At 48.9% G+C, this 27,703-nt stretch overlaps 1 protein-coding gene across 3 annotated transcripts in view; it reads left to right on the forward strand.

Moving 5' to 3' along the window:
- PHF20 (PHD finger protein 20) overlaps positions 1-27,703 on the forward strand; it is a 2,392,123-nt gene that overhangs the window by 1,834,386 nt on the left and 530,034 nt on the right. For all 3 annotated transcript variants that reach the window (XM_069652246.1, XM_069652248.1, XM_069652247.1), the window contains exon 20: positions 2,971-3,138. In XM_069652246.1, the coding sequence (XP_069508347.1) occupies positions 2,971-3,138 (168 nt within the window). The remainder of the gene's footprint in view (positions 1-2,970; positions 3,139-27,703) is intronic.

Consider the following 27,703-nt stretch of genomic DNA (forward strand, 5'->3'; position numbering starts at 1 on the left):
CATCTGCCCTCCACGTCGTCTTCCCTACCGAGACGATCTGCTCTCACGGGAGGGGGGTCAGGTTCTCCATCCAGAGGTCAGATCCCTCAACCTTCACGCTTGGCTTCTGAAAGGTTGAGGTATAAGGATTGGGACCTCCCTGAAGACGTGATGGAGGTGTTGCTTTCGGCCAGACGGCCGGCAACAAAGTCCCTGTACCGTTGCCGTTGGAGGAAGTTCTGCGACTGGTGCAGGGTTCTGAATGTGGATCCTTTTTCATGTAACATTCCTGTCGTTCTGTCGTTTTTGCTTTCTTTGGCCCACAAGGGCCTTCAAGTGGGTACCGTTAAAGGTTACCTAGCTACGCTGTCTATATTTAAGCGCTCGTCTAAGGAGTGTTCTTATTTTAAAATCCCTTTGATTTCTCAGTTTCTGAAAGGGCTCACAAATGTGTTCCCTCCGTCACCTTTCCAGGTGCCGGGTTGGGATCTAAACCTTGTTCTCAAGTTTCTAATGGGAGCTCCCTTTGAGCCTTTGCATTCTTGCCCTTTGAGACTGTTAACACTTAAAACTGTGTTTTTAGTTGCGGTCACTTCCACTCGCAGAGTGAGTGAATTACAGGCACTTTCAGTTAAGCCACCCTTCACTGTGTTTCATAAGGACAGGGTTGTCCTTAGAGTTCGTCCTTCCTTTCTTCCGAAGGTGGTGTCGGGATTTCATTTAAGCCAGAAGGTTATTCTTTCGGCATTTTATCCTCCTGCACATCCTGGTAAGGAAGAGGAGAGGCTCCATAGGCTGGATCCTAGGAGAGCTTTAAGCTTCTACATTTCTCACATTTCCCGGGTCAGAGTGGACGATCAACTCTTTATTGGTTACGCTGGAAGGCGTTTGGGACAAGCTGTTACTAAGCAGACTTTGTCTCGATGGATCATCTTGGCAATTTCCGGAATGTTATCGCTTGGCGGGTAAGGACCCTCCCGTAGGCTTACGGGCCCATTCTACCAGGGGTATGGCTGCCTCTACTGCCCTGCAGAGGGGTGTTCCCATTCGTAACATCTGTGATGCAGCCACATGGGCTTTGGTCCATACTTTTGTACGTCACTACTCCCTCGATTCTATCCGGGGGCAGGATCTGGCCTTTGGCAAGGCGGTCCTTTACTCTACAATTTGATTGGGCATTCTAAATTTGTATATTCTACATTCTTTTCCCTCCTCTTTATGTTGGTACTGCTTTGGGAGTCTGTCATAGATATGGAATACGTCGGAGGACCCAATCCCCTCGAAGAACAAGTTACTCTCTTACCTGGTAACGTTATTTCGATGGGATGGTCCGACGACGTATTCCATATTGCTCCCGCGCCTACCCCGCTACAGAATTTCTTATGTGATTGCAGCTTACGTTTCCGCAAGGCTTTCTGTGGTCATACTGGCAGAAGATTGGTGCCACACCTTCTGGGGAAAAAACTACAACTGAGGCTGCGGGCGTCGTGCGTCCTACTTATAACATCTGGTGACGTCGGCCGTCGGAGGAGGTCCTCGAGGACGGCGTATCGACGTCATCGACGCAGGACGCAGACGTCGAAAGATTTTCCGAAGCAGCACAGCTGTGGTGATTACTGTCATAGATATGGAATACGTCTTCGGACCATCCCATCGAAAGAACGTTACCAGGTAAGAGAGTAACTTGTTCTTTTTGCCCGTACACCTAACGCTCTTCAGAAACTCATGAAGATATATAAGAATAAAACTTTCACACCAGGACTGCGCCACTGGTGTGGAATCTCTCTCCAGTTTTATTTGTTTATATATGTTCCGAAACTCCCGTAGGAGGGACCTTTGTGAGACACGTGTTTCGGCACGTCTTGTGCCTTTTTCAAATCAGGGCAATATATGTTACAACATCACATATTCATTGTTTCTTTCCTTCCGTGTAAGTTAAGGTAATAATTCTGTAGTCGTTTATTGCCCTGATCTGAAAAAGGCACAAGACTTGCCAAAACACGTGTCTCTCAAAGCGCCCTCCTACGGGAATTTCGGAACAAATCGAAGCTCCTCTTTTCACTTAAATGAGGAGGTAGTGTTACCAACTTTCTTCGCGGACCCTAAGGATGGCGTTCAGAGGGTACTGCACTGTCTAGATGGCAGACATGCGCTAAAATGCTACCTGGACAGAGCCAAGAGCTTCCACAAATCAGACGCCCTCTTCGTAACCTTTGGGTGGTCAAAACCAGGCTATCAGGCCTCCAAGGCTTCCATAGCAATGTGGATGATTATGGCCATCAAGGAGGCGTATGAGGGGCAGCACAAGCCATTACCAGCAAACATGCATGCACATGCCATCAGAGCTTTCCAAAGACACGTTCCGTGGCAGGTTATCAGCAAGGCGAGTATGTGGGCTACTCCCTCGACCTTCTGCAAGCATTACTGCTTGGATGCCAGGTGGGACGCAGCATTTGGCCAAGCAGTGTTAAGGAACTTGTTTTCTTAGGAGGGGCAACTCTCCACCCTGGGGCTACATTCAGTTGTAATCGCCCATACAGTATGGAGGAAATAGGACGGGACGTAAGAGTAATTACAAGTTACTCACCGTAGTGACTAATGTACTCCTAGTCCATAGTCCCCTTTCCTCCATACGTCCGACCTTCCGCCCCCTAATAAAACTGATGTCATTATGCAATGTTAGTATTGTCGACACGTCAAAGGGGACTGAGGAGTGGCGCCGGTGGGCGGACTCGGGGGAGTGCATGCCTCCAGGGCTGCGTGCATCTAAATAAAGGGGAAGATGATTTTTCGGGTGAAAAAGGGTCCGTCTCCCCTCCCTAGCGAGAGTCACCCATACATTATTGAGGAAAGGGAACTATGGACTAGAAGTACGTCAGTCACTACGGTGAGTAACTTATAATAAATATTATTTTCCCAAACTAAATGCAATTGATTTGTTCTTGTTGTGTGGTATTAATGTTTCTTAAAATATTTGTTTTCTTGTTATAGAATGTCCTGGAAGTGAAGCGAATCTTGACATTTCTAAAGAACTGTCCCCTAAAAAGTCACCGACTTCAATCAAATCAAGTTCTGTCCAGAAAGTTCCACAATGTCATGAAAACATCTCATTAGAAATGTCTGCTCTTGGGCCCCTCAAAGACCAAGTGAAAAAATATGGTATGTAGAAGAGATGTGGATCCTGATTTATAGGCAAGGGCCTTCTATGGTTAAACGGATTGCAATACGTTGAACAGTGGATTGACTGGGTGAAAATGAAGTTGTTGCTATTTTGTAGCACTGTAAAAAGCACAGTCAGCGACTTTGGTAGAGTTATTTGCTGAGCTGACCATACCATGTTTCAAACTTGTCGGATCTCCATAGCAAACAGTTAACTGAGATAACTGAAGAGAGCTAGCTATCTTAATTTGCTCTATATTTCAATACAATATAAGCCATTGCTACCAGTGTTGCAGCTGCCCACATCAAATTAAGATCCATAACGTTGAAACTTGACATCTTTCCCCAAGGTAGCAAACTACACAAACTTCAATCAAATTGTTTGTTTAAGGATCTCAGTCAAATGGGCCTCATCACGAGTTGGGTGGTATCCTGGCGGTAACTGCTGGGATACCTCCCAACGCTAATATCGCTACCGCAACTCGGTCCGGCCCAATTCTTGCCGGATCACGAGTTCCGGGGGCAGTAAATCCCCATTCCCTATTGGGTCCAATGGGGTTTGGGGATCACTATTGCCGCCAGCGGTAATAGCACTGAAAACGGCCCACAGCGCGGCCTGAAAATTGTCATTTTTACCTCCGGCAAAAAGCTGGCGGTCAAAATGACTTTTTCTGCCCAAATCATGATTTGGCCAGCCCTTAAATGTGGCAGTAATACCGTTACTGCTGCATTCAAGATCTCGGTCTAAACTCGTGATTGGGCCGAATGGTTTTCACTATGAGCAACCTTTGCTTAATCAGAACAAGGACAGTGAGGTGAGGTGGTTTGGGTTGTGTGAGGGTGCAGAATTGGGAGAGAGAGACAGAAGTTTTTTGTTTGCTTCGTATATTTTTATTGGAGGTAAAAGTAAAGGGGGGATTGGGAAAAATGCCTCACTAGCCCTAACTCTTAAGAGGGGATTTCCTGCCTCAATAAACACAGCAACTCCTCCACAACCAAACCGCACAGCCCATCTATGCCGTAGACCTCAACCTTTGTGTTGCTCACTGGCCATACCACTCATAAAAGGGCAGCCATAGGACTTCAATGTTGCACCAAGACTCTTCCAAAAGGGGCGTAAGGAACTCCATATCATATATGGCTCACACTTCCACTACCCACTCTTTCTCTACTGGCAAGCGCTGACTCTTCCACAACTGGGCTGGGCAGCATCTAGCAGCCACCAACATAACTTGTACCTTGTGCCCCACCTCCTCCACCGCACCCGAAAGAAGAGAAACCACAGCGCGCTGTGAATCCCACCGACCACCTTCATCCATGATAAAACATCCCTCCAGTAAGCTTGAACGATGGGGCATCCCCACCGCATGTGACAATAGTCCCCTTCACCCGGTGACATTTCCAGCAATGTGGGTCATACCCCTTACACATTTTAGCCAACACAGCCAGCGGATCATGCCACCTATGTAGCAATTTCAAGGCCTCATGTCTGTACTGTAGGGACGCCGTCGAGCATGAGTCTCTCTTACACATCAGCGCCCACAAGGCGTCATCAATGTCCTTACCCAAGTCCTGTCCCCATTTGATCCTGGCCAGGAGTGGGTCCCTGGACTCTGCCGACAGTGTTGCCCTAGACAGCTCAGCATTAAGTCCCCGGGAGCCTGACTTCGTGAGCAGGAGCTGCTCGAAATCTGTCAACCCCCTCCTCAGGTTTTTGTCCCCCTGACCGTCCAGCTGAACTCCTTTCAACTGTAGGTAGCAGAACACTGATAGCTTTACAACACCCAGGTACTCCTCCAACCTACCCGGCAAATTGAATCCCCCCCCCCCCACTTCACACATTTGACTATCATTTCTCAACCCTGCCTCATACCAATGCTGAAACGCCAGCAGCTCCTCAACCCTGTCCCCCAAGCGCAGGACCCAGATGCAACTCAGTGGTGACGGCCATGTGGACAACCATCTATTCTCTCTGTATTCTTTCAAAGGGACCATAGGACTTCCAGAACTGGGTGGTGCATCACTCGCCTCGGAATATGGGGCCGGGGCACACACAACCACTCCCCCAAAGAGACTGGGGCCAGGTTCACATTATCCATCGGGATCCATTGCTTGTCAGAGAGCGGTTCCAGATGATCCACCATGACGCGAAGTTGGGCAGGCCTATTGGGTTACTTGTGATTTTGTCAAATTTTAAAACAAAGAACCAATTTAGAAAGCATGAACAACTTTGAAAAAAGACCACTTTTTTCTTTTTTAAATTCTTTTCGCCCACCCCTAAAACCACTATACCCATTCCCTACCACATATATATGTGTTAGGCAGAAACCTGTGCAGTTCCCTTGGGGACCACTGCAAAAGATTTAGGACTACAGGTGTTGACAGTAAACCCACTTGGTAGCAGTCTGCACCACCCAGATTTACCTGGTAGCTGTGGCTGAGCAGTCAGACTTCCCTCAAGAAGAGTTAGGCAGTATGCAAAGTATACACAATAGGCACTCAGATACAATAGCACAAGCAAACACTGACCAGAGCTTTGGTATCAAGGTATATAATTATTTATTTAAAAACACACTTATTGAAACACTCCAGCACTATTATGGTAAATCACTCTAAACACAGTTACTATTATTATATATACATCCCTTCTTCCTTATTCTTCCTTATCAGACAAGTCTTAGTTAACACCACTTATTTCCAGACAGAGGTGAGCGCTTAACTATAGATTGCACTCCAATAAGTTAATGGAAAAGGGAGGGAAAAAGGCAGAATGTAGGAAAATACACCACACTAATACTTAGGAACTCTTAAGCAAGGCAGGAAAGTCCAAAGTTACTTGTGAGCCAAAGTCCATAGGCCGGGCCCACTCTTGGAGAGAGCAGGGCACAAATGCACCCAAGCTCACTTAATGACAACAGGCTTAAAAAGTCTTGCAGGGAGTTCAGAAAGGTTTTAGTTAGGTTTCAGAAAAGTTTAGCCAGGGTGTCCCAGGCTAACCCAGGGTCGAAAGCCAGGGGCTAAATCTACCCCGTACAGTCGGTTGCAAGGGAAGCCAAGCGGAACACGGTACCTTATGTGGAAAGGATCCTCCAGCGGGGGCAGTTGTTCCTGGCAGCGCGGCGTCGTCCAGAGGAAGAGAAGATCTCAACGTGGAGGAAAGATGAAGGTCGTTGCACTGCCAGGGAAGAAACCAGCCGCTGAGTTTTCCGGTTAAAGGTACTACCCTTTGATTCGCGGTAGTGGTAAAACGTGGTATCCCGGTTGCCGGGGTGCTTGGCACAGGCAAGGCGGCCACGAGATTCTCCAGGAAGCGAAAAAGGAAGCAGACTGGTTATCCCCACCAGTCGAAGGAAGAAGACTCTCCCGGCTGGAGATCTCCTCTGTCTTTGGGAAAAGTGACGAGACGGTTCAGCAGGGCTCCACCGGTGGTGTTGTCGTAGCAGGCCGGCTCAGCTTCTCCCACGTCGGATTCTTCGGTCCTGTGGCGACTTCCTAAGTTCCAGTCCCCAAAGCCCTGCTTTTATGCAGAAAAACCCCATTCACCCAGCCTAGCTGTCACTCAAACATGCTAAGTGGTGAGCCGGCCGGCTCACCACTTGGGCCAATCAGGACGGAGTGCGACTTGAGTTGCCTAGGCAACTCAGTCCAGGGTGCCTAAATCCCCCTCCACCCCTCCTAAGTACCCCAGACAGAGTGGCACCACTTTCGAGGGCTTCTGTGGAGAAGCCCACCAAAAAGTGGAACAAAGAGCTCAACTTGGGTTGGAGTCACAGAAGCAAACACAAATGCCATTTTAGAACCGAGTTCTGGCAAAAAATACCAACCGGAGAATTAATATTAAATAAATAAACCAGCGGTATGTTCGAGGCTATAGGAATTAAATAATAAAAGTTGGTAGCCTTGAACAATGGGAAATCCCATAGGGATATATTCGCGGTCGAATATAAAAAGTAGTATCCACTGCCACCAGCCAAAACTCGATCAGGGGGGACGGAGACGTGCCCCCTCGACTAGCAGACCCCGGGGCAATCGAATTGCCCCGGCCAGTACGTCCACAATATGATGGTTTGTACTGGTTCTGTTCAGAATTTGAGACTAGTAAAGTCAATGGTGACTTTACATGCCCTGGGAGACAGTAGTCAGTCCCAGGGTATGGAGACTATACTGGGGGGTCACTATGACACCCTTGTGTTACTGCACTGAGGGTGCTGTGTAACACACATCACAAAAACACATGAAGCCCTATGGAGTAAAAGACCCCATAGCCCATTAAACACATCTGAAGTCAAAGAGACACACTCAAATCATGCCCAAGAGTGAGGGTAAAAGAGTCTCACTCTTGGCAGGAGAAAAAAATAAACCCCAAAAATCCAGCAAAGCTGCTGGGGGACTCACTAGGTTAGGAAATTCAGCCTAAACAGAGAATTCTCCCTAACAATATGGTTTCCCAAAATTCTTTATTTTTTCTCTCGATGTTTTGGGTATTTTCAAAATTGATTCTTTGTTTTATAATTTGTTAACATCACTGCATACCCCCGTAGGTAGAAAGATCAGGGACCCCAACTCCCCCCTCTTCTTCGGTAGAATCATAGTCCTATAGGCAATCCTTTGCTTGGCCCCTGCCTTTAGGAATTTCAACAGCGCTGCCTTAACATCATAAAAAAAAGGCAGTGGGAGCATTTCGAACAAAAAGAGGAATTTGGGCAGCACCACCATTTTTATACAATTTAGACACGCCACCCATGAAAACTTCAAGCTCGCCCACCTCTCGAAATCCTTCTGCACTGCTGACCATAGTGGGAGATAATTCTTGGTAAATCGATCCCCGTAGTGGCATGACACCTGTACCCCCAAATATCGAAAAGAGTTCTCTTGCTCCTGAAACGGCAGCCCCTTAATGTATTCCCTCTCTACCTCCGACAAGCCCCCAACCACCTAGGCCACCGATTTTTCCAGGTTGACTTTCGAGCCAGATAATTCCCTGTATTCCTCTAGATTAGCAAACGTGGCACCAACTGCACCGGCTCAGTGATGTAAAGCAGGGCATCATCTGCAAAGAGACTGATTTTGCACATTTACCCTACTATCAGGACTCCCCTTATTACTTAGTCTTTCTTAACCCTTTCAGCCCACTGCTCCATAACCAGTGCATAAAGCAGCAGGGAGAGCGGACACCCTTGTCTCGTACCCAGTTTTAGCAAGAAAGCCTACGATGCACACCCGTTCACTCCCACCCTAGCTGTTGGTTTTGAGTATAGGGCCACAATCCACCCCAGCCATCTCAGGCCCATCCCTATAGTTGAGAGAACTTCCCCCATGAAGGCTCAACTCACCCAACCAAAGGCTTTCTCTGCATCTAGGGCCAGCACTAGGGCCCCCACTAGTGTGGTAAGGATGTTGAGTGTCTTAGCATATTATCGGCACCATGCTTGTGCATAACAAAGCCTATCTGGTCTGCATGAATCAACCGAGGGAGGCAGGACTCCAGGTGGGACGCAAGCACCCTGGCAAATATTTTGGCATCCACATTTAGTAGAGAGATGGGCCGTTATGAGGCACTTTTGGTAGGGTCCTTGCCAGATTTTGGGATCACCGCAATTAAACCTGGAGGAACGTTGGCGGTATGATGCCCTCCCCAACAATGGAGGTGAACAACCTGGCCAGGGGTGCTGCTAATAGGGACGGGTGCTGTTAGTAGAAATCTGCAGTGAACCCATCCTCCCCAGGGGCCTTGCCTGCCTTTAGCTTTTAGATTGCCTGCAGCACCTCTTCCTGGGTTACCGCCTCCTCGAGCACTTCACTTTATTCTGCTGTGAGTTTGGGGAGCCAGAGGCCACCGAGGTAGACACGCATCTCCTCTCCCGTTGCTCCACCGGTCTGGCACAGAACTTCTGATAGTGAGCAGCAAATTGAGCTGAGAGGTCATCCCCGCTATCCTCCATAACCCCATTGTATCTGCGCACCTTGCTATCCGCCCTGCATCCCTTCACCCGTTTCACCAGGAACAAGTCGACTGCATCGCCCCTCTCATAACATTTCTGCCGCGTGAATATCATCCTCTTCACCACTTCGCCTATTGACACCGAATGGAGCTCCTATTTCTTGTCCTTCATCTCTCCCAGAAGCCTCTCCCATCAGCGTCCTTCTGGACCAGCTGGGCTCTTAAAGCCTTCAGCTGCTTCCAGGGTTTGGCCTCAACCAGCCCCCTCTCACTTTTCTTCTGCACCCCTTCTGCACTTAGTAATCCCTTGAAAGTGGCCTTAGCTGCCTTCCATGCCGTAGAGAATTGGACCTCTTCATTGTCTTTGGTTTACCCCCCTATCTCCTTCCCCAAGAAGTTCTGGAACACCCGATCTCTCACCAGCATGCCGTTGCATCTCCAGCTTGACTGCTGCTACGGCGGTTTCACAACTATACGGAAGGCATGGTATCAACAGTAAAACTGAGACAAGTGACCACAGTTCAAGTGTGTTTATTGAACTTTAAAAAAAAATGGTTTGTTTAACGACTAATTAAACGTAAATCTACAGGTAGGAGTAAGCTACGAACATCAAATAATAATAACGCAGTCCTAGTGGTGTCTTGTCAAAATAAAATGACGTATACTAATAAACCAATTGCCAATCCTTACCTCTAAATACAAATCGTGTGGAAAACAGTGTTAGCAAAAAGAAAGAAGTGTTCACAAAATAATATGTCAGGATGCTCAGGCCGTTGGCCTCCCTTCCCCACGTTTTCAGCACGGGACACGTCTGTTCACTCGAGCTTAGCATTCTGGCTTCTTTAGGCAGTTCAAGCATTAGCATCAGGGCCTTCTTTGCCCAAGTCTCTTTGCCTATCAAAGTTTCTTCATGCATTGGGCCTGATGTGACAAAACAAATGATAAATTCTTTTCCTCTTTCAGATTTTCACAACTACAGTTCTTTTCCTCTTTTCAGATTTTCACAAGTACTCAATTCAGGCGATTCAGTATTCACCCTGGATCCCCCTCAGGCGGACACAGATCCCTTTAATGTTTGTCACCTTGGATCCCACTCATCCGGACTCAGATCCTCTTGCACAATGTTGGCCTTTGTCATGAGGCTGATGGAAGTAATGGTCGTTTGCATTCTAAAATGGTGTCATTCACTCAGGATAATCTGACGGTCTGACTACAAAGTTGCTGTACGTAGATTGTAGGATAGTCATGGAGATGATGATATCTAGTGAGTGTTCATCCATATTGGTGTTGATCTTAGATTCCAAACCTAGGTTTTCTATAATGGAAATGAACTGATGAGTCTGTTTACTTAGGGTGGAAACAAGCCAGAAATTGACATGTAGGTTATCCCCAAACAGAACAGCCGTTTTACTTAATAGTACGATGGGTTGTACTGGTTTAGTTCACAAAAAATGAATAGTAAAGTCAATGGGGACTTTACATGCCCTGGGAGACAGTAGTCAGTCCCAGGGTATGGAGTCTATGTTTGGGGGTCGCTACGACAACCCTGTGTCACTGCACGGAGGGTGCTGTGTAACACATATGAATAAAGATGGTTCCTATGGAGGTGAGAAAAACCCCATAGACATTAAACACAAAAATAGCCTAGAACACACATAGCAAAAATGCCTAAGAGTGGAAAAAAGAGTCACACTCTTAGCAGGAGAAAAAAACAAACCCTTCAAATCCAGCAAAGCTGCTGGGGGACTCTATAGGTAAGGGAAATTAGCCATAAAATGAGAATTCTCCCTAACACCTCCCTTGTGAGAAATTGCTAGAGTGCCATTTGTGTGTGGTTTTCAATGTGCCGTTTTGCTCAGTTTTCCCCCTGGTTCACTTCATCTACAATTTAACTAGGGAGTTGTGTATACTTTCTTTGACTGAATTTAACTTGCTTAATAACTGTGATGAATTTGTTTAATTAGAATTGTGTAAAATAAATATATATTTTTTTTTTAATGCAAAGCTTTGGTCAGTGTTTCCTTGTGCCATAGTACTGAAGGCCTATTGTGTAAACCCTGAATACTGCTCATCTCCCTCTTGAGATAAGTCTGACTGCGCAGCCACAGCTACCAACTAAATCTTTGTGGTACAGATGTATACCAAAGGGGATTTATTGCTCTCACCTGTAGTCCTAATCTTCTGTAGTGCTCCCTAAGGGAACTGCACAGGATTCTGCCTAACAACCATAATTACTGTGACTCAAGCAAACTCAAGGTTTCAGGTAAAAAATATAAGTACATTTATTTTTAAACCATGTGTTATAAACACAACACTTCTATTAATTCAAAACCACACGAAAAATACACTAGAACCAACTAATTCACTTGTTACAGTATAACTCAAGGTAAGTACCCTATGTTTTCACGGACCGGTGTTGTGAAACAAAAGACGTTACCGGGAGTACATATGCGATCACTTTTTGACAGTAATGACAGTTCGGTCTTACTAAAGATACGCATATCCGCAGCAAGAAATGTTACCGGGCCAAAAACACACTTAGCACCTGAGTTAACCAGAGAGAGTTGGGGGCAAAAATCATAGGCAATACTTTTGTCAGGGCAGACAGAATCAGGATACACTGGTTGACAGAAATTCAAGAGTCAATAGGCCGGAGCCAGTGTCAAGTGGAACCGGGTTCCTGTTGTCGAGGCTCACACCGTCGGACAGTTCAAGATTCAACGTTGCCAGGAGTACTTAGATATTGTCAACAGAGGATGCAAAAGTTATTAGAAGGAGAGAAGATAAGGGCAAGCCTTGGAAGAGGAGAAAAGGGATTCACCCTAGCTCCTCGAAGCAGAACACAGTACCTTATTCAAGGAAGAAGCTGGTGCCGTGGCAGTTGTTCCTGGTAGTTTCCTGCAGACCCACGGTTCCTGGAGCTTCGGCAAGAAGGAGGACATCTGCACTACGCAGGGATGAAGCCAGCAGCAGCGACGGTGAATAAAAGGTGCGCTCCTTAAAAACAGGAGAGGCTCTTCAGATGGCTATCCAGACCACTACAGCAGTGTGCAGTGATTTCGACCACGAAGAGGATCCTCTGGCTGTGGAAGATGAGCTGGTTGACCCCACCAGGCTCAAGGGAAGAAGTCTCTGGACTGGATCTTCTCTGGTCGTCGAAGGGTAGATGGCTCAGGACTGCAGCAAGGTTTCACCGGGACGGGATAGTTGCAGCAGCCGTCTTCTTCTTCGGTTCCTTGTAGTTCCAGTGGCAACTCTGACTTACAACCCAAGAGTCCTGCCTTTTATGCGAAAATCCCCCATTCACACAGCCTGGCTGTCAATCACGCAGCAGGGGGGTTGTCCAACCCTACTAAATCGGATTCCCCAAGAAAATGGGAGAACTTTAAAAGAAAGATGATGGAGGTCTTTGAGAATGCGGCCTCGACCTCCTCAAAGAAACCCCAAAAGAGCCAGACCCTGGTCGTTCCATTGGACGACACAGGGAAGTCGGGAACTACTGCGGTAAGACCCAGTAGTATGGGTGAAACCGGTAAAACTCGAGTCCACAAATCGTCGAGGAATTCTCGAGAGTCGAGTGTTTCACCGACACCTCACAAAAAACAGAAGTTGTTGAAAACATCTGCAACTTCGTCGACGCCATTGGCGCCGACAGCTTCCATATCGAAGCCTAAAGCGTCTTCTACACCTTTGTGGAAGACTTCATCGTGGTAGTCGAAGATTCCTTCAACACCTTCGAAGAATCCTTCCATTCCTTCGACGAAAACTCAGGAGGAAGACAGAAGATTTATGCCATTACCAAAATCAGACTTTAAGTCTGTCTTCGATTTGTGAAGAAACTGGCTTTGAGGGTGAGGAAATCTCTCCTTTTGGTAACTTATAGACCCAGAATCTAAAATGAGAGACCTGTGCGAGACTCTGCATTCTGCTAGTGGCATTGACACGTCACCTGAACTAGAATGTGCAAGACCTGACCCTGCAGAACATGCAGATTCAGGGTACAGGAGTTTAATGAACACAGTGGTAGAATATATGGACTGGGGTAGAGCCTCACCCACTTTTGAAATGGACGATATGACGGACATAATTGTTCGGGGCCTCCAGAAGGATCCAGTTCTCCCCTTCCATAGGGCGCTTCAGAGAACAGTGGAAAAGAACTGGGAAACCCCTGACAACATTGCTGCGGTAAACAGCAATTTTCCTAAGAAGTATAGAACTTCTACTTCTGATCCCGAGTATCTGAATAGACATCCCACTCCAGAAAGTCTGGTTATTCAGGCTGCAACTACTTTGAGACTAACTGCATATCCAACCATACCTCTGGATAGAGAGGAAAAGAAGGTTGATGCTTGGGCCCGTAAAGTTTTTACTTCGGGTAGCATGGCCTTAAAGTGAACCAATGTCACCTGTACCCTAGCCAGGTTCACACATACCCTGTGGGAATGCATTTCAGCGGCGGCTGAACATATTCCGGAAGGCGAGGAAAGGGAAGGCTTCCTGAATATTGTCAAAGACTGGAAGGCAATCGGGGAATGTCTCCAGTCTGGACTGGATACTGCTGAAAGTATTAGCAGGTCAATGGCATCAAGCACAGTGCTATGCAGATTTGCGTGGTTGAGAAAGTCGGGTTTTGCACCAGATGTGCAGGCCAGGCTTCTCAATATGCCTTTTGATGGCTCAAGGCTGTTTGGTAGTAAGGCTGATGAGAGCCTAGAAAAACTACAGACCTCAAAAGCAACAGCTAAATCCCTTAGTGCCTCCATGCGACAGCCTCAGAAACCCTAGTCGGGCTCATCTTCCTGGAGAGGTCGTCCTTTTTGGTACTACTCTTCTTTTGGTAGAGGAAGAGGACAGGTTTTTCAAAGGTGCAAAAGAAATGTCACTCGTAGTGGACGAGGAAAGACTACAAAGCCATCTTCAGGAACGGCATCTTTACCCTCAGGCGCTCCTGCAGCCGCCTCCAAATCACTCTGAGGCCTTATCATACAAAACACCAGTGGGAGGCAGAATCTCTCAGCATCTGAAATAATGGAGGGGCATTAGTTCAGATGCTTGGGCACTGGAAACAGTAGCTCAAGGTTACTGCCTTCCCTTCCTAAAAAGGCCTCATGATCATCCACCGGGAGCCAACTCGGCCAAAATTCCAGACCCGCTCCTTTTGCAGGAAATTTTAACCCTGCTAGAGAAAGGTGCAATAGAATATGTAACTGTGACGGAGAGGAACAAGGGTTGGTACTTCCCTTATTTTCTCATCCCAAAGAAGGACGGAGGATTGAGACCCATCTTGGATTTAAGAAACTTGAACAAGTTCCTCAGGAAGGACAAGTTCAAGATGGTAACCCTTTCTCAGATCCTTCAGGCTCTCCAACTCCAAGACTGGTTGGTATCATTGGACCTTCAGGATGCTTACTTTAATGTGCCTATCCATCTCAAGCACAGAAAGTACCTGAGGTTCGCAGTTGGCGGTTCTCACTATCATTTTCGAGTTCTGCCATTCGGGCTGATCTCCGCCCCGAGGGTTTTCACCAAGCTGATGGCGGTAATTGCAGCGATTCTCAGGAGAGGGGGGGATTCACGTCTACCCCTACCTGGACGACTGGTTGATCAGAGCACGTTCTCCCGAACAAGCTCAAGAACATCTGTCGATCACCTGTCACTTCCTTCACAATCTGGGCTTCTCCCTCAATTTCAAGAAGTCCCACATGATACCATCCCAAAAACTCCAGTTTATCGGAGCAGTCTTGGACACTTCCTCGGGCAAAGCCTCGCCTCCCGAGATAAGAGCGCTCCACATTCTGCAGATGGTAACAAAATTCCAGAAAGCCCAGCATCTGCCGGCCTTCGATTTTCTGAGATTGCTCGGCCTCATGGCATCCTGCATTTTTCTGGTGCCAGAGGCCAGATTGAGAATTAGATCCCTTCAATGGGCCCTCAGGACCCAGTGGTCCCAGTTCTCGGGGAGTATGTCGGATCTTCTGGAAGTCCCGAGTGCAGTTCCTCAGGATCTGCTATGGTGTGCTTGCAACGACAACATCCTCAAAGGGAAATCTTTTTGGCAACCATGGCTGGAGATAAAAGTAGTAACGGACGCCTCACTCACGGGGTGGGGAGCTCATGCTAACGATCTGACAATCAGTGGTTGTTGATCTCCATCGGAGTCCAAACTACACATTAACCTGTTGGAGCTGAGGGCAATCAGACTAGCGCTGAAGGCCTTCCTGCCCTCTGTACAAGGATGACGGCCAACACAGTGGCCATGTTCTACCTCAACAAAAGAGGAGGCGTAGGATCACTACCACTGTGCAGAGAAGCAATGGTGCTCTGGTTCTGGGCAATACGAAAAGGAATCTCTCTGTCGGCAGTTCACCTAGCCGGAGAGCAGAACAGGGCGGAAGACGCTCTGAACAGGCAGAGCACAGTCTCCCATGAGTGGGAGTTAGCTCAGGAAGTCCTTCTGGATATCTTCACCCTTTGGGGAACCCCTCAAGTGGATCTGTTCGCGACCGAGATAAACCGGAAATGCGAACAGTATTGCTCAAGGGAATTTCCCCCGAGAGGAGCTCTAGGAGACACATTCGTGGTGGACTGGGAGTTCCCTCTACTGTACGCGTTTCCTACAGTCCCCGTGATTCCTCAAGTAATCAGGAGGTTGAGAAAGTTCAGGAAAACCATGATCCTAATTGCCTCGGATTGGGCAGGACGTGGTACCTGGACCTTCTAGACATGTCCATCTACCCTCCAATACGTCTTCCGCAAAGAGATGATCTTCTCTCGCAAGAGGAAGGTCGGGTTCTCCATCCAGAGGTCAAGACACTCAACCTTCATGCATGGTTTCTGACAGGTTGAGATACAGGGATTGGGACCGGACGACGTAATGGAAATTTTGCTTTCGGCCAGAAGGCCAGCAACAAAATCCTTGTATCGGTGTTGTTGGAAAGAATTCAGTAACTGGTGCAAAGATAAGGATGTGGACCCTTTTCAATGTGGCACCCCAATTGTTCTTTCTTTCCTATTGCATCTCGCCAATCTGGGGCTCCTGATCGGAACAATTAATGGATATCTTGCTGCATTGTCCATTTTTAAGCGCTCCTCGGAAGAGGCTTCTTACTTCAAAATTCCATTAATCATTCAATTCCTGAAAGGACTTATCAATGTATATCCACCAGTACTGTTTCATGTCCCAACTTGGGATTTAAACCTAGTTCTTACATTTCTAACTTGTATACCATTTGAGCCTCTGCACTCCTGTCCATTAAGGCTTCTAACACTAAAAACTGTCCTTCTTGTAGCATTAACATCATCCCGCAGGATTAGTGAACCACAGGCTCTCTCATGTAAACCTCCATATACCACGTTTTACAAGGACAAGGTAGTTCTTAAGGTTAAACCATCTTTCTTACCGAAAGTAGTTTCTGGCTTCCATTTGTCACAAAAAAATCATTTTACCAACATTCTATCCTCCTCCTCATTTGGGTAAAGAAGAGGAGAGACTGCATAGACTGGACCCCAAAAGGGCCCTCAGTTTTTACATTTCAAGAATGTCAAAATTACGTCAAGATAACCAACTCTTTGTGGGTTATACAGGTCGTAAATTGGGGTTGGCGGTGACAAAACAAACTATATCCCGCTGGATCATTCTAGCTATATTGGAATGCTACAGATTAGCAGGAAAAGACCCACCGGATGGGCTATGGGCCCATTCCACTAGGGGAATGGCTACTTCTGCAGCTTTGAAGAGGGGAGTCCCTGCAAAAGATATTTGCTCGGCTGCAACATGGGCATCAATGCATACCTTCATCAAGCATTACTGCTTAGATGCCTCCTCCTCCAATGAGGGTTTATTTGCCAGGGCGGTACTTCAATCCGTCCATGAGAACAAAAACAAGTACTCCCACCTCCAAATTGACCACTGCTATGGGAGTCTATCACAAGATGAGGAATACGTGGGAGGACACAATCTATTCGAAGGACATGTTACTTACCAACTGTAACGTTCTTTCGACTGTATTTTCCTCCCACGTATTCCTCATCGACCCTCCCAGCCTACCCCGCAGTACAGTTTACGTTTCTTACACTTTCCTCTCACGATGGGCCCATCAGTCACAGGACACGCCTGGGTGTTCCACAAATATTTCCTCGAAAAAACAGAACTGAAGCCAACCGGCGTGGCTCGAGCTATTTATACCAACAGTGACGTCGACACGGTACGGAGTCCGTCGGGGGACAATCGACGCCACGACCTCGAGCACAGCGCCCTCTGGCGAAAAAATTTTCCGAAGCAGTGAAGCTGGCGATAATGAATATCACAACATGAGGAATACGTGGGAGGAACATCCAGTCGAAAGAACGTTAAAGTTGGTAAGTAACTTGTTGTACTCTTATGTCCCGTCCCCTTTCCTCCGTACTGCATGGGCATCCCTCGCTAGGGACAGGAGACGGAACCCTTTTCACCAGAAAAAAAAAATTTTCGCCTTTAAATTTAGAGGCACGTAGGGGCGCGCCCTGGGAGCATTCGCTCCCCTGTCTCCGTCCACCGGCGCCACTCCTCAGTCCCCTTTTCTCCAATTTCACCAGCGCTCCTGGGTTTGGCTTGGGCCATGTAACACCACGTGCTCTTCCCCGGATACTTTCTTCTGCCTTTTTTGTCTTCTTTTACCAATCAGGTACTCGGTCCTCTGGCGCTACGCCCCTCCCCGGCACATGACGACTTCAGCGGGCTTCAGCAGCTGTTCAGCCTGCGAGGGGCTCTTCCTTACATCAGATCCCCACGCTCTTTGCCTCCACTGCCTTGGGCCTGGCCATGGATGGGAGGGTTGTACCGCGTGCAAAACACTTTTTCACGTGCTCTGAAGAACAGCTAGCTAGGTGGAGCAAGCTCTGCGAGAAGTCGCCTCCAGACGACTTGAAGGACTTTGTCAGACATAAGTCTAGGGAGGGCTACTCTTTTCCAGTGCACCCCGCAAGGGCGACTCCTTTCCAAGGAAACGCCCTGACGGGAGGAACCTCTCAGGTTCTCACACCAGCAGGGGGCCAAAGCTAATTCAGCTACCGGCCGTCTGGCAGAGGGGTCTTTAGATCCTTCTGGAGACAGTGCTGAGGGACCGCAAGGTTCTTTTACCGGGTGTACACACGAGGGCCTATGTACCGGCAACATGTCCAAGGGGGCACCTGCATGCAGCACTGCCGGCCATACTGCCAAGGGCGACACGCATACCAGGCCTTGGCCTGAGGTGCAGGGTAGGTCTCATGCTCCATCGCCAAGAGTCCTGGAGGAGGCTGGGCCCAGTGAGCCAAGCATCACGACTTTGGCACGTGGCGTGCAGCTCGACAAGATGGCCGCTGCGCCAGACAAGATGGCCACTCGTCCGATACCGCCCCGAGGAACAGAGCAGGTGGGAGAATGAGTTACAAGATGGAACTGGTGTCAACCAGGTACATGGCCTACAGCTTATCCATCAGCAGTGCACGGCAGGTTTACCCTGCAAACAGCTAGACAGAGTACGCACCGGCCCCAGCAGCCGCCCGCTGCTCCGTCAATATCACTCGCCACTCTACTGGCCTGCGAGCACAGGTTCTTTGTAAAGTTCCTCATTCTCATGAGATCTCCTCAGATGGGGGCCATCCTTAGGGATGTGATCAGGGACATGCTCACTCTGGCCCCTCTGCCTGCGCCAATAGTCATGCCTCCTATGGCTCCAGTGCCACAGGCCCCGGTGCAGCCCCTGCTGCCCATGCCACCTCCTTTGGCTCCCCTGCCTCCCACAGTTCAGGCGGTTCCGTACTAGCCTCCGCTGCAGCCTCCGGCTCCGGTCTCCACACCTCAGCCCTCAGGGCCCAGCACTCCTCCACCCGCTCCGGGTCAGCCAGACGCCCTGGTGGACACAGACAAGGAAGAAGACCCTGACGCACCATCGTCAGCCAAGGCCTTCCACGAGTGACTCGCAAGTCTGGCAGAGTACTTGGGCCTTCCTCAGTCTGAAGCCGAACAACAGGAGGCAGGGGTACTTGCTGAGGTCCTCACTCTATGCCCCATGGCTAGAACGGGGATACTGATGCAGAAGGACGTTGTGGCCTTAGCCAAGAAGTGGTGGCTCAAACCCCACTCTGCTCAGCATGTCAATTGGCGCCTGGGCGCCAAATATAGGCAAATGGAGGGGGATCCACTCTTGCTGTCGGCCCACACTCAACGCCACTCTTTGGTGATCGCTGTAGCGTCACTCTACTCAAAGCCTCAATCATCCTCGGCCACCTCGTCCTCGACGCTGTTAGGCAAGGAGGAGAAGATCTTGAAGGCATACGGGAAGAATCTTTATTCCAACGCTTCGCTGCAATTTTCATCAAGCCAGCGCGGATGCCATGCTGGAAGCCGTTAACCAGAGGCTTTGGTGGGAAATAGCCGACTACCTTCCAGAGCTTCCGGTGCAGAGCCAGTCATGATTCAAGGCGGTACTTGCAGAGGCAAAAATGGTGGTGCAAGACATCATGGAGTCCACTTTGGCCCACATTGACACCTCTGGCCGGGCCATATGCATCGTCACGGACATGAGAAGGACTGCCTGGCATCGGGCTGCTAAATTCAACCCAGGAACACATATTGGACCTTCCATTCGAGGGTGGCGACCTTTTTCACTCCACCATCGATGAGGAGCTAGATAAAAAGACACAGTTTGCAAACTGCGAAGTCTTTATCCTTACGAAGGCCACGCCCAAGGGGTACACCCAGTCACATCAACGCTCTGACAAGGGGCGAATGTTCTGAGGGTTCCGCGGCTTCCAAGAACGGAGGTCCGGGCAGCCTGACCGCTCGCCGGCGCAAACAACAAAAGGGGGGGGGGGGGTAATTGCTTTTTTTAGTCCCCCCTCCTCCGCAACAGCCTCAGAGGGAAAGAAAGCATGACGCATCCTTTCGGGTCCACTTGTCTCCTATGTGGTGCAGGCTTGCCCTTCATGCATTGTTTTGGTGTCAGAGGTTTGCGGACCCCTGGATACTATCTGTAGTATCCACAGGTTACCGCTTACCAATCCCTCCCTCTCTTCCCACCTCCCCTACACCCCATAGATTGGGACAGCAACTCTGTTGGCAGAAATTCAGTCGCTCGTCGAGAGCCAGGCAGTGGAAGAAGTCCCAGCCTCCCAGCGAGGATTGAGCTTCTACTCAAGGATTTTCTCCATACCAAGGAAGAACCAGGCTAGCCTGAGAGTTGTGTTAGACCTCTCCACCCCTCAACCTCTCCCTCCCTCTTCAAAAATTCAACATGGTTACGCCAGCCCTCATAGCAGAGACCTTGTGCAAGGGAGACTGGATGTGCTCCCTTGATCTGAAGGACGCTTATCTACTAGTCGCAATTTGGCAGCCGCATTGCTCCTTTCTGCGATTCAGGATCATGGGCTGCCATTTCCAATACAACGTGCTACCTTTTGGCTTCAACTCGGCCCCCAGGGTGTTTACCAGACTCATGAAGGCAGTGGCGGACCTCCCCAGGGACGCCACGTCTACCCGTACCTGGACGAATGGCTCTTCGGGGTGAGATCTCTGGAGGTGTTTCACCATACTTCCTCTGCCCTTATGATCACACTCCACGAGCTGGGATTGTCCCTCAACCTCAAGAAGTCTCAGCTGCATCCTACACAGAGACTGACCTTCCTGGGCCTCATCTGGGACACAAGCTCCTCGGAGGGCAACATCACGGCCATCAAGAGGGGCACTACTCCCTTCCACACCGAGAAGTGACATTGGCCTAGTGATATCAACATTTAATAGGTATCATGGCAGCTTTCCTACTGGCCGTACCCCACCTGAGACTCAAAATGAGGAGATTACAGCTGCACTTCGCAGCCTTGTGGATTCAGGAGCGGTGCTCCCAAGCAGAGCTTGTCAACATTCCTCATTCTCTCCACTCTGACCTCACCTGGTGGTCCAGGGACTGCAACCTGCGGACAGGCAAGCCCTTCCGGCAGCCGGCCCTGCAGGTCACCATCATGACTCCTCCCTCGAGGGCCGGGGGGTCACTCTGGACAACATGGAGTCTGGACCCGGCAGTAGCAGGAGTCTCTTATCAACTTTCTGGAGCTGAAAGCCATCTGGCTGGCTCTCAAAGCTTTCCTTCCGCTCATTGAGGGCAAGGTCGTCCTCATCCCGACCGACAACTCCACCAGCATGTACTATGTCAACAAGCAGGGGGTACCAGGTCCCCCTCCACTGTGCAGTCTAGGGGTCAGCATTTGGAAATGGGCCCTGGAGAACAACATCTACCTCACGGCCGTCCACATGCCAGAGGAGTCCAATTTGGAGGCAGACAGGCTCAGCAGACTGGAAGCGGACAATTATGAGTGGCAGTTGAACGATCAGGTGCTGCTGTAGATCTTCAGCAGATGGGAGCATCCTCAAGTGGATCTTTTATGCCTCCTGGGACAATGGAACAACAAGAAGTGGCAGCAGTTCGCATCCTGGCAGGGGCAAGGCCCCAGCTCCCTGGGCGACGCATTCCAGATACAGAGGAACGGCATGACAGCATATGCCTTGCTTCCCACACCCCTGATCCACCGGGTGATCTGCAAGATAAAGAAATCTTGTTGTCTCAGCCTCATTCTGATAGCTCTGTGGTGGCCGGCGAGATCATGGTAGGAGAGCGGTGAGAGAGGAAAGAAGGGGATAGAGACTGTGGAGATGTAATGGGCTTGTGTGGTCGAGGGTTGGTATACCGCGTTCTCCTGACATGGTCTCGCTTGTCCTCTGAGGGTAAGTCTCTTCCCATGAGATCCTCCCGCTGAGCACCACCCCCAGGGGGACTATCGTGTAGCTGCCTAACCTCCCTGGCTTCCTGGGAAGGGGCTCCCCTCAGGGAGATTTGATGACATCTCGTGATTCGTCACACATATCAGCCACATTCTCTGCGTTCCACTCATCAACCTTTGGTGGCCATTCCACCTCCTTGTTATGTGCACGGTGGAAACCAACACTTTTCTGTCCTGGGCCCTTGTCTCTGGAATTCTCTTCCCGCTTGCTTGCGAAGCATCGATCCTTTAACATTGTTCTGAAAGACCCTTAACACGTACCTTTTCATCTAAACACCTTCTATATTTCTACATTTCATATTTTGCTGGATAAATAAAATCTGCACCTACCTCCAGAATATTCTACTCTGATCATGTGCGTTATAAATATATCAAATAAAATCAAACAGCTAGAATATGGTGCCACACTGAGCAAGGTAGTGACCTTCAACCAATGACATTTTTTATGCGGCTTTACACCAGGTTTAAGCTGGCAAAAGTGATAAAGGAACTCTTGAGATCACCAGAGCACAGAGGGATTGTTCTAATGATCCAGCTAAATGTGTTGCAGCTGAATTCCCACATGAAATTGGTATGGGGGTGACAAGTATGGTTGCAGGTTTGATTTTGGGGAAGACCGTCTGCATTTTCTGCTGATCCGCCCTAATTTTGTGGCTCTGAAAAGGTTATGGCTTAAAAGCCATATTATAAAAAGCTGCTTTCAAAAGATGTGTGATGAATCTGATGATGTCATCACTACTTTCCCGACGGCAGCCTCTCCTCATGCGGCCATGGAACGGCAGCCACTACCTGATCTTACCCTGGTTTGGCTATGCGAGGGAGGATCAAATGATGGGAGGCAACCCTGCAGGGGGAGGACGGGCATCATCAGATGATGCATGATATATCCTCCTTTCCCTTTTTGGGATATTACCTCCATTCCTCATGCCACAATTGCATATTGTAGTAATCCCCTTTGAGAATTTGCCAAGTCTTCTGACCGTATCTTTCAATACCCATCCTTTGTAAGTACTGCGACTAGGAAGAGGGATGGTATAGTGAAGGGAGACAGAAACGGCAATCCAACAAAGCTGTCTACTTTCTGAAAGCTATTGAGCAGTACCGTGAGGTTTAAAGTGGACACAGCTGAGAGAGAAAGTCAGAGACACTCTGTAACGTATGCCGAGCGGAAACAAGAAGGGCAGAGAATGACAGCGGCGTAGCTGTTGCGAGGGAGAGAACCTCACAACTTTATTCTGACCAGTCAGAATCCCGGTAAGATGCAAACCGGGGATTGCAGCACGAAGGCTCTCACCGAAACGGAGCACAGTGACCGAGCCGACGCAAGCGCTGTGTTGAATTCCTGCAGGCAGACTAAGCAGCCCAAAGCAAAGGAAGGCGGTGCAAAGGCCAACCGGTTAACTGGATGCCTGCCAAGCTTGCGAAGAAGGAAGGACAGACGTGAGGTGCAGCTGAGCCGCACAGTGAGCCCATACAGAGCAAGTGGCGAACTGGAGTGCCTAGAGATGCTGCATCGAAATTGAAGGAACAAACTGTGTTGATCAAGGGTCAACGACCTGCTTGTTAGAAGTCGAAGGGAAGCCAAGTATGAACTTTACTACTAAAAGGACACTGGCCCTAATATGGAGAGATATAAAGATATGATTGAGAGAAAGAGTGAATACGAAGAGAGAAAGCCTGACATGCTAGTGAACCAGGCTGTGTAAGATTGGGAGTGAACCAGAAGAAGAGGGTCATTCGTCTGAAGGCAAACCAGACAGATGAACATACATTTTGAAATTGTGACCAAGTCCTGGCAGGACAGTATACCAGACAAAGGCAAATAAAATCAAGTGTGTGGAAACAACTGCACAAGAGAATCCCAAGGAAGATTCATGCCCTTAGGATTTTGAGTTGCATTGAAAGTGGAAAAGAGAATCCCAAGGAAGACTCCTGCCCCAGGATTTTGAATTGCATTAAATATAGAAAAGACCTGGGGAACAGAGCCATTTCCCCAGGAGTGGATTGCAACACCAAGAGGAGGCGGTTATCCTCTTGGTTTGTAAAGGACGTGGTTATTCTTTTGAACTTTTGCTTTGGTGAAGAGGAACCTGGAACGGGAGTAAGTCCCTGGAACTTTGAACATTATCCTGTTGGAAGTTTAGTGGGATTTAAACATTTTTGTTGAACTTGAACATTTGTGCACTTTCAGAGCCAAAGACAATAATACCCTTAGCACTTGATATGATATGATATGGCATTTGTAACGCGCCTATACACAAGTGTTTCAAGGCGCGACGAGGCAGGGAGGGGGGGAACAGAGGGAAGACAGACAACGATCCTACTAGGCCAGGTATCATTCAGATCGCGCAAGTGCATGGGTAGGGGGAAGGGAAAAAGTGCAAAGGGAAAGGGAAAGGGGGGAAAAGTGCAGTACAGGGTAGAAAAAAAGATAAACAATAGGGCCAGCTGGTGGCAAGTGCAAGGTAATTGCAGACAAGTGCTGGGAAGGGGGCTGTAGGGATACAGAGACAGTCCCGCAGTGCAGGGGTTGCCAGGGAGGCAGTGCAAGTGGAGAGTGGCAGGGCCAAGTACCGAGATCAGTGAGAATGGCCCAGTTGCAGATTCGGTGCAGTTTCAGTCAAGGATTAGCAGGGGAGAGGGGGGGAGAAAGCAGAAGCAAAGAGGAAGGTTTTGAGGTGCTTCCGGAACCGGAGATGGTTCTCAAGTTTCAGGGAGGCAGGAAGGCTGTTCCAGAGGGAGGCCCCTGCCGCGGAGAGAGATCTACCCCCAACTCGTTGCTTGGAGAAGCGGCTGACCCTGAGGGAGTTGGAGGCGGATGAGCGAAGAGCTCGAGAAGGAAGATATTTAGGAAGAGGGAGTTGAAGGTATTTAGGCCCCAGGCCCCAGAAGGCCTTGTGGACAATGTAGAGGGTTTTGAACGTAATCCTCGTAGCCATTGGGTGCCAGTGTAGATATTTCAGTCCTGGAGAGATACGGTCCCTGGGCTTGAGGCCAAGGACAAGTCTTGCAGTCCTGTTCTGGATAAGTTGCAGAGGGCGGAGTGTAGAGGCAGGCAGATTTAGATAGAGGCTGTTACAGTAGTCCAGTTTCGAAAGGACCAGGGCTCGGGAGACAGTGAGCTTCTGGGGGAAGGAGAGGAAAGGAAGAATACCTACGAGGAGGTGCAGCTTGTAGTGTCACTTCTTGGAGACGTCAGATATGTGAGGAGAGAAGGAGAATGTGGAGTCGAAGATGACCCCGAGGTTTTTTGCCTTGCAGGAAGAGTGCCAAGAGAGGCCGGCCAGAGAGCTGCAGGGAAGGAGGGAGTGGGTGTGCCGATGAGTAGAATCTCAGTCTTACTGGCATTAAGGCAGAGGTCATTGGCGGCACACCATTCCTGGATAGCAGACAGACAGTCAGAGATGAAGGAAGGAGAGGAGGAGGCCGAGGGTAGCCTGAAAATGAGCTGGGTATCATCCGCATAGCACTGAAAGTTGAGGCAGAGAGCGGCAATGCGGTGGGCAAGGAGGGCCAGATACTGGTTGAACAGCCATGGAGAAAGGTTAGATCCCTAGGGGACACCACAGGTAGAGAAAAAGATGTCAGAGAGGAAGTCGGAGTTATTTTTAGACTTTAAGAGCTAGGCTAGGATTTCAGACAGTTTGCAGGATATAAAGAACAAATACAGCAATAGCAGGTTGGGTTCACCCTGCTGGTCATCAAAACACCTGATGGACATTCTTGATGAAGGTCGGAAGAGGGAGGCCCTTCAACCTGGCAGTCGAGGGCCTGGTACTGGAGTTATGGGCAAATTGGCTTCTATCCGACTGTGGACTTGGGGTCTGGCAAAAAAACACAGGGCAGCCCTTTCTGACCCAACTTTCCTATCTGCACATGCCTTGCCTAAGTGCTAAGTGATCCATGGCACAGTTGCTAATCTGAGGATTTCTTTCTGTTCATTACATCCTGATAGGGACATTTGGAGGATTAATGCCTGGTGCCTGGTGAAGAAAGGTCTTTGGCTCAGGCAACCTGGGAATGAGATTTCTCGGTTCAGTGAAAATTGGGTTCTTACAACATCAAATGCCTGGGCCTTACAGGTGGTTCACCTGGGACGCTGTCTCCCCTTTGCTGAATAGCCTCCATACCATCCCCAACCAATCAATGCTTGCCTCTGGTTTTCCCCTGTTTGAGGAAGTTTGTCAGCTTCTGGCGAAGGAAGGGTACCGTAGACCCAGTGCCCTGCTCGGAACACTGCAAGGGTTGGTATTCAAGCTTTTCTTCTTATGCCAAAGGAGGATGCAGGCTTATGTCCCATACTGGGTCTACAGATTATGTACCTGCACAAGTGCAGTTCAATATGGTAACTGTGGTCAGATTGTTCAAGCCCTCGATTTGCAGGGCTGACCCTTCTTGCTAGTTCTGCATGATGCCTACTTTCATGTTCCCATCGACTGTACAATGAAGGCACAGGAAGTACCTGATATTCACAGTGGGGCATTGCCGCTACCAATTCAAGGTCCTGTTGGGTCTCTCTTTGGCACCCAGGGTTTTCACCAAGCTTCTGGCAGTGGTTGCAATGGAGAGCATTCTTGTCTTTCCCTATTTGGATGACTACCTCCTCCGAGCTCGCTCCCCAGACCAGGCATCTGCACTTTTGTATGGAACATGCAGCCTTTTACACAGTCTGGACTTTTCTCTGAACTTCAAAAAGTCTCACGCTTTGCCGTCCCAGTCCCTTTATTTCATTGGTGCTCTCTTCCCGCCCGAGGACCAGGTGGAAAACATCTCCAAGATGGGCCACATCCTTCAATCACAGGAGAAAGTTCCAGTCTCTGCCTTTCTGCGCTTGGTGGGTCTTGTGGTCCTGTGCATTCTTGCAGTGCTGGAGGCCTGGCTACGCCTGAAGTCACTACAGTTTCTTCTCGGTTGTCAGTGGTCTCAGTTTCAGGGATGCACCTTGGATTTTCAAGTCTCAACGAAAGTGTCCAGAAACCTAGAACGGAAGTCCCATAGAGACAACCTACAGAAAGGATCCTTATTTTGACATCCCAGGCCCCAGCTGATCCTAGTCACAGATGCGTCACTAAAAGGTTGGGGCGCTCGCCTACAATGCCTGACGGTTAGAGACGTATGGTCTCTGTCAGAATTCTGGGAGTGCATCAACTTGCTGGATTTGGGAGTGGTCAGGCTGGTTCTGGTCACCTTCCTCTCTTTGATATAGGACACAACTGTACTTGACCTGATGTACAACAGTGGCCATGCTCTACTCAACAAACTGGGTGGTGTGGGCTCCTTGCCTCTGTGCAGAGAAGCAATGCAACTGTTTTTTGGGTGCTGGCAAGCTTGTCTCTGTTGGCAGCATTTTGGGACTCCTCAGGTGGACCTCTTTGCTTCCACTGTGAACAATAAGTGCAAGGTTTTCTGCTCCAGGGAGGTTCCAAGACTGGGAGCTCTGTGGGACGCTTTAACTGTCAAATGGGATTTTGAACTGCTCCATTCGTTCCTGCCTACCCCTGTCGTACCGCTGATTCTGAGGAAGCTACCCTTGTTTGGGTTCCCAATGATCTTGGTCTGCAAAGTTTCTGAACATGTTCATCTGCCCTCCCTGGCACCTTCCAGGGAGAGTGGATCTTCTCTCTCTTTCCATCGAATGAATCAACCATCCGACGCTCACCAGCTTGAAACTTCATGCTTGGCTGTGGAAAGGATGAGTTGTAAGGAATGAGTTATCCGAGGACGTATTGGAATTTTCTCTCTGCTAGGAGACCTTTCACTAAATCCATTTATGCATGCAGGTGGCGTAATTTTTCTTCTTGATGGCGGGAAAGGGATCTGGACCCTTTT

This window comes from Ambystoma mexicanum, chromosome 3p (assembly GCF_040938575.1).
Source record: "Ambystoma mexicanum isolate Mex_15411 chromosome 3p, UKY_AmexF1_1, whole genome shotgun sequence".
Taxonomy (NCBI): domain Eukaryota; kingdom Metazoa; phylum Chordata; class Amphibia; order Caudata; family Ambystomatidae; genus Ambystoma; species Ambystoma mexicanum.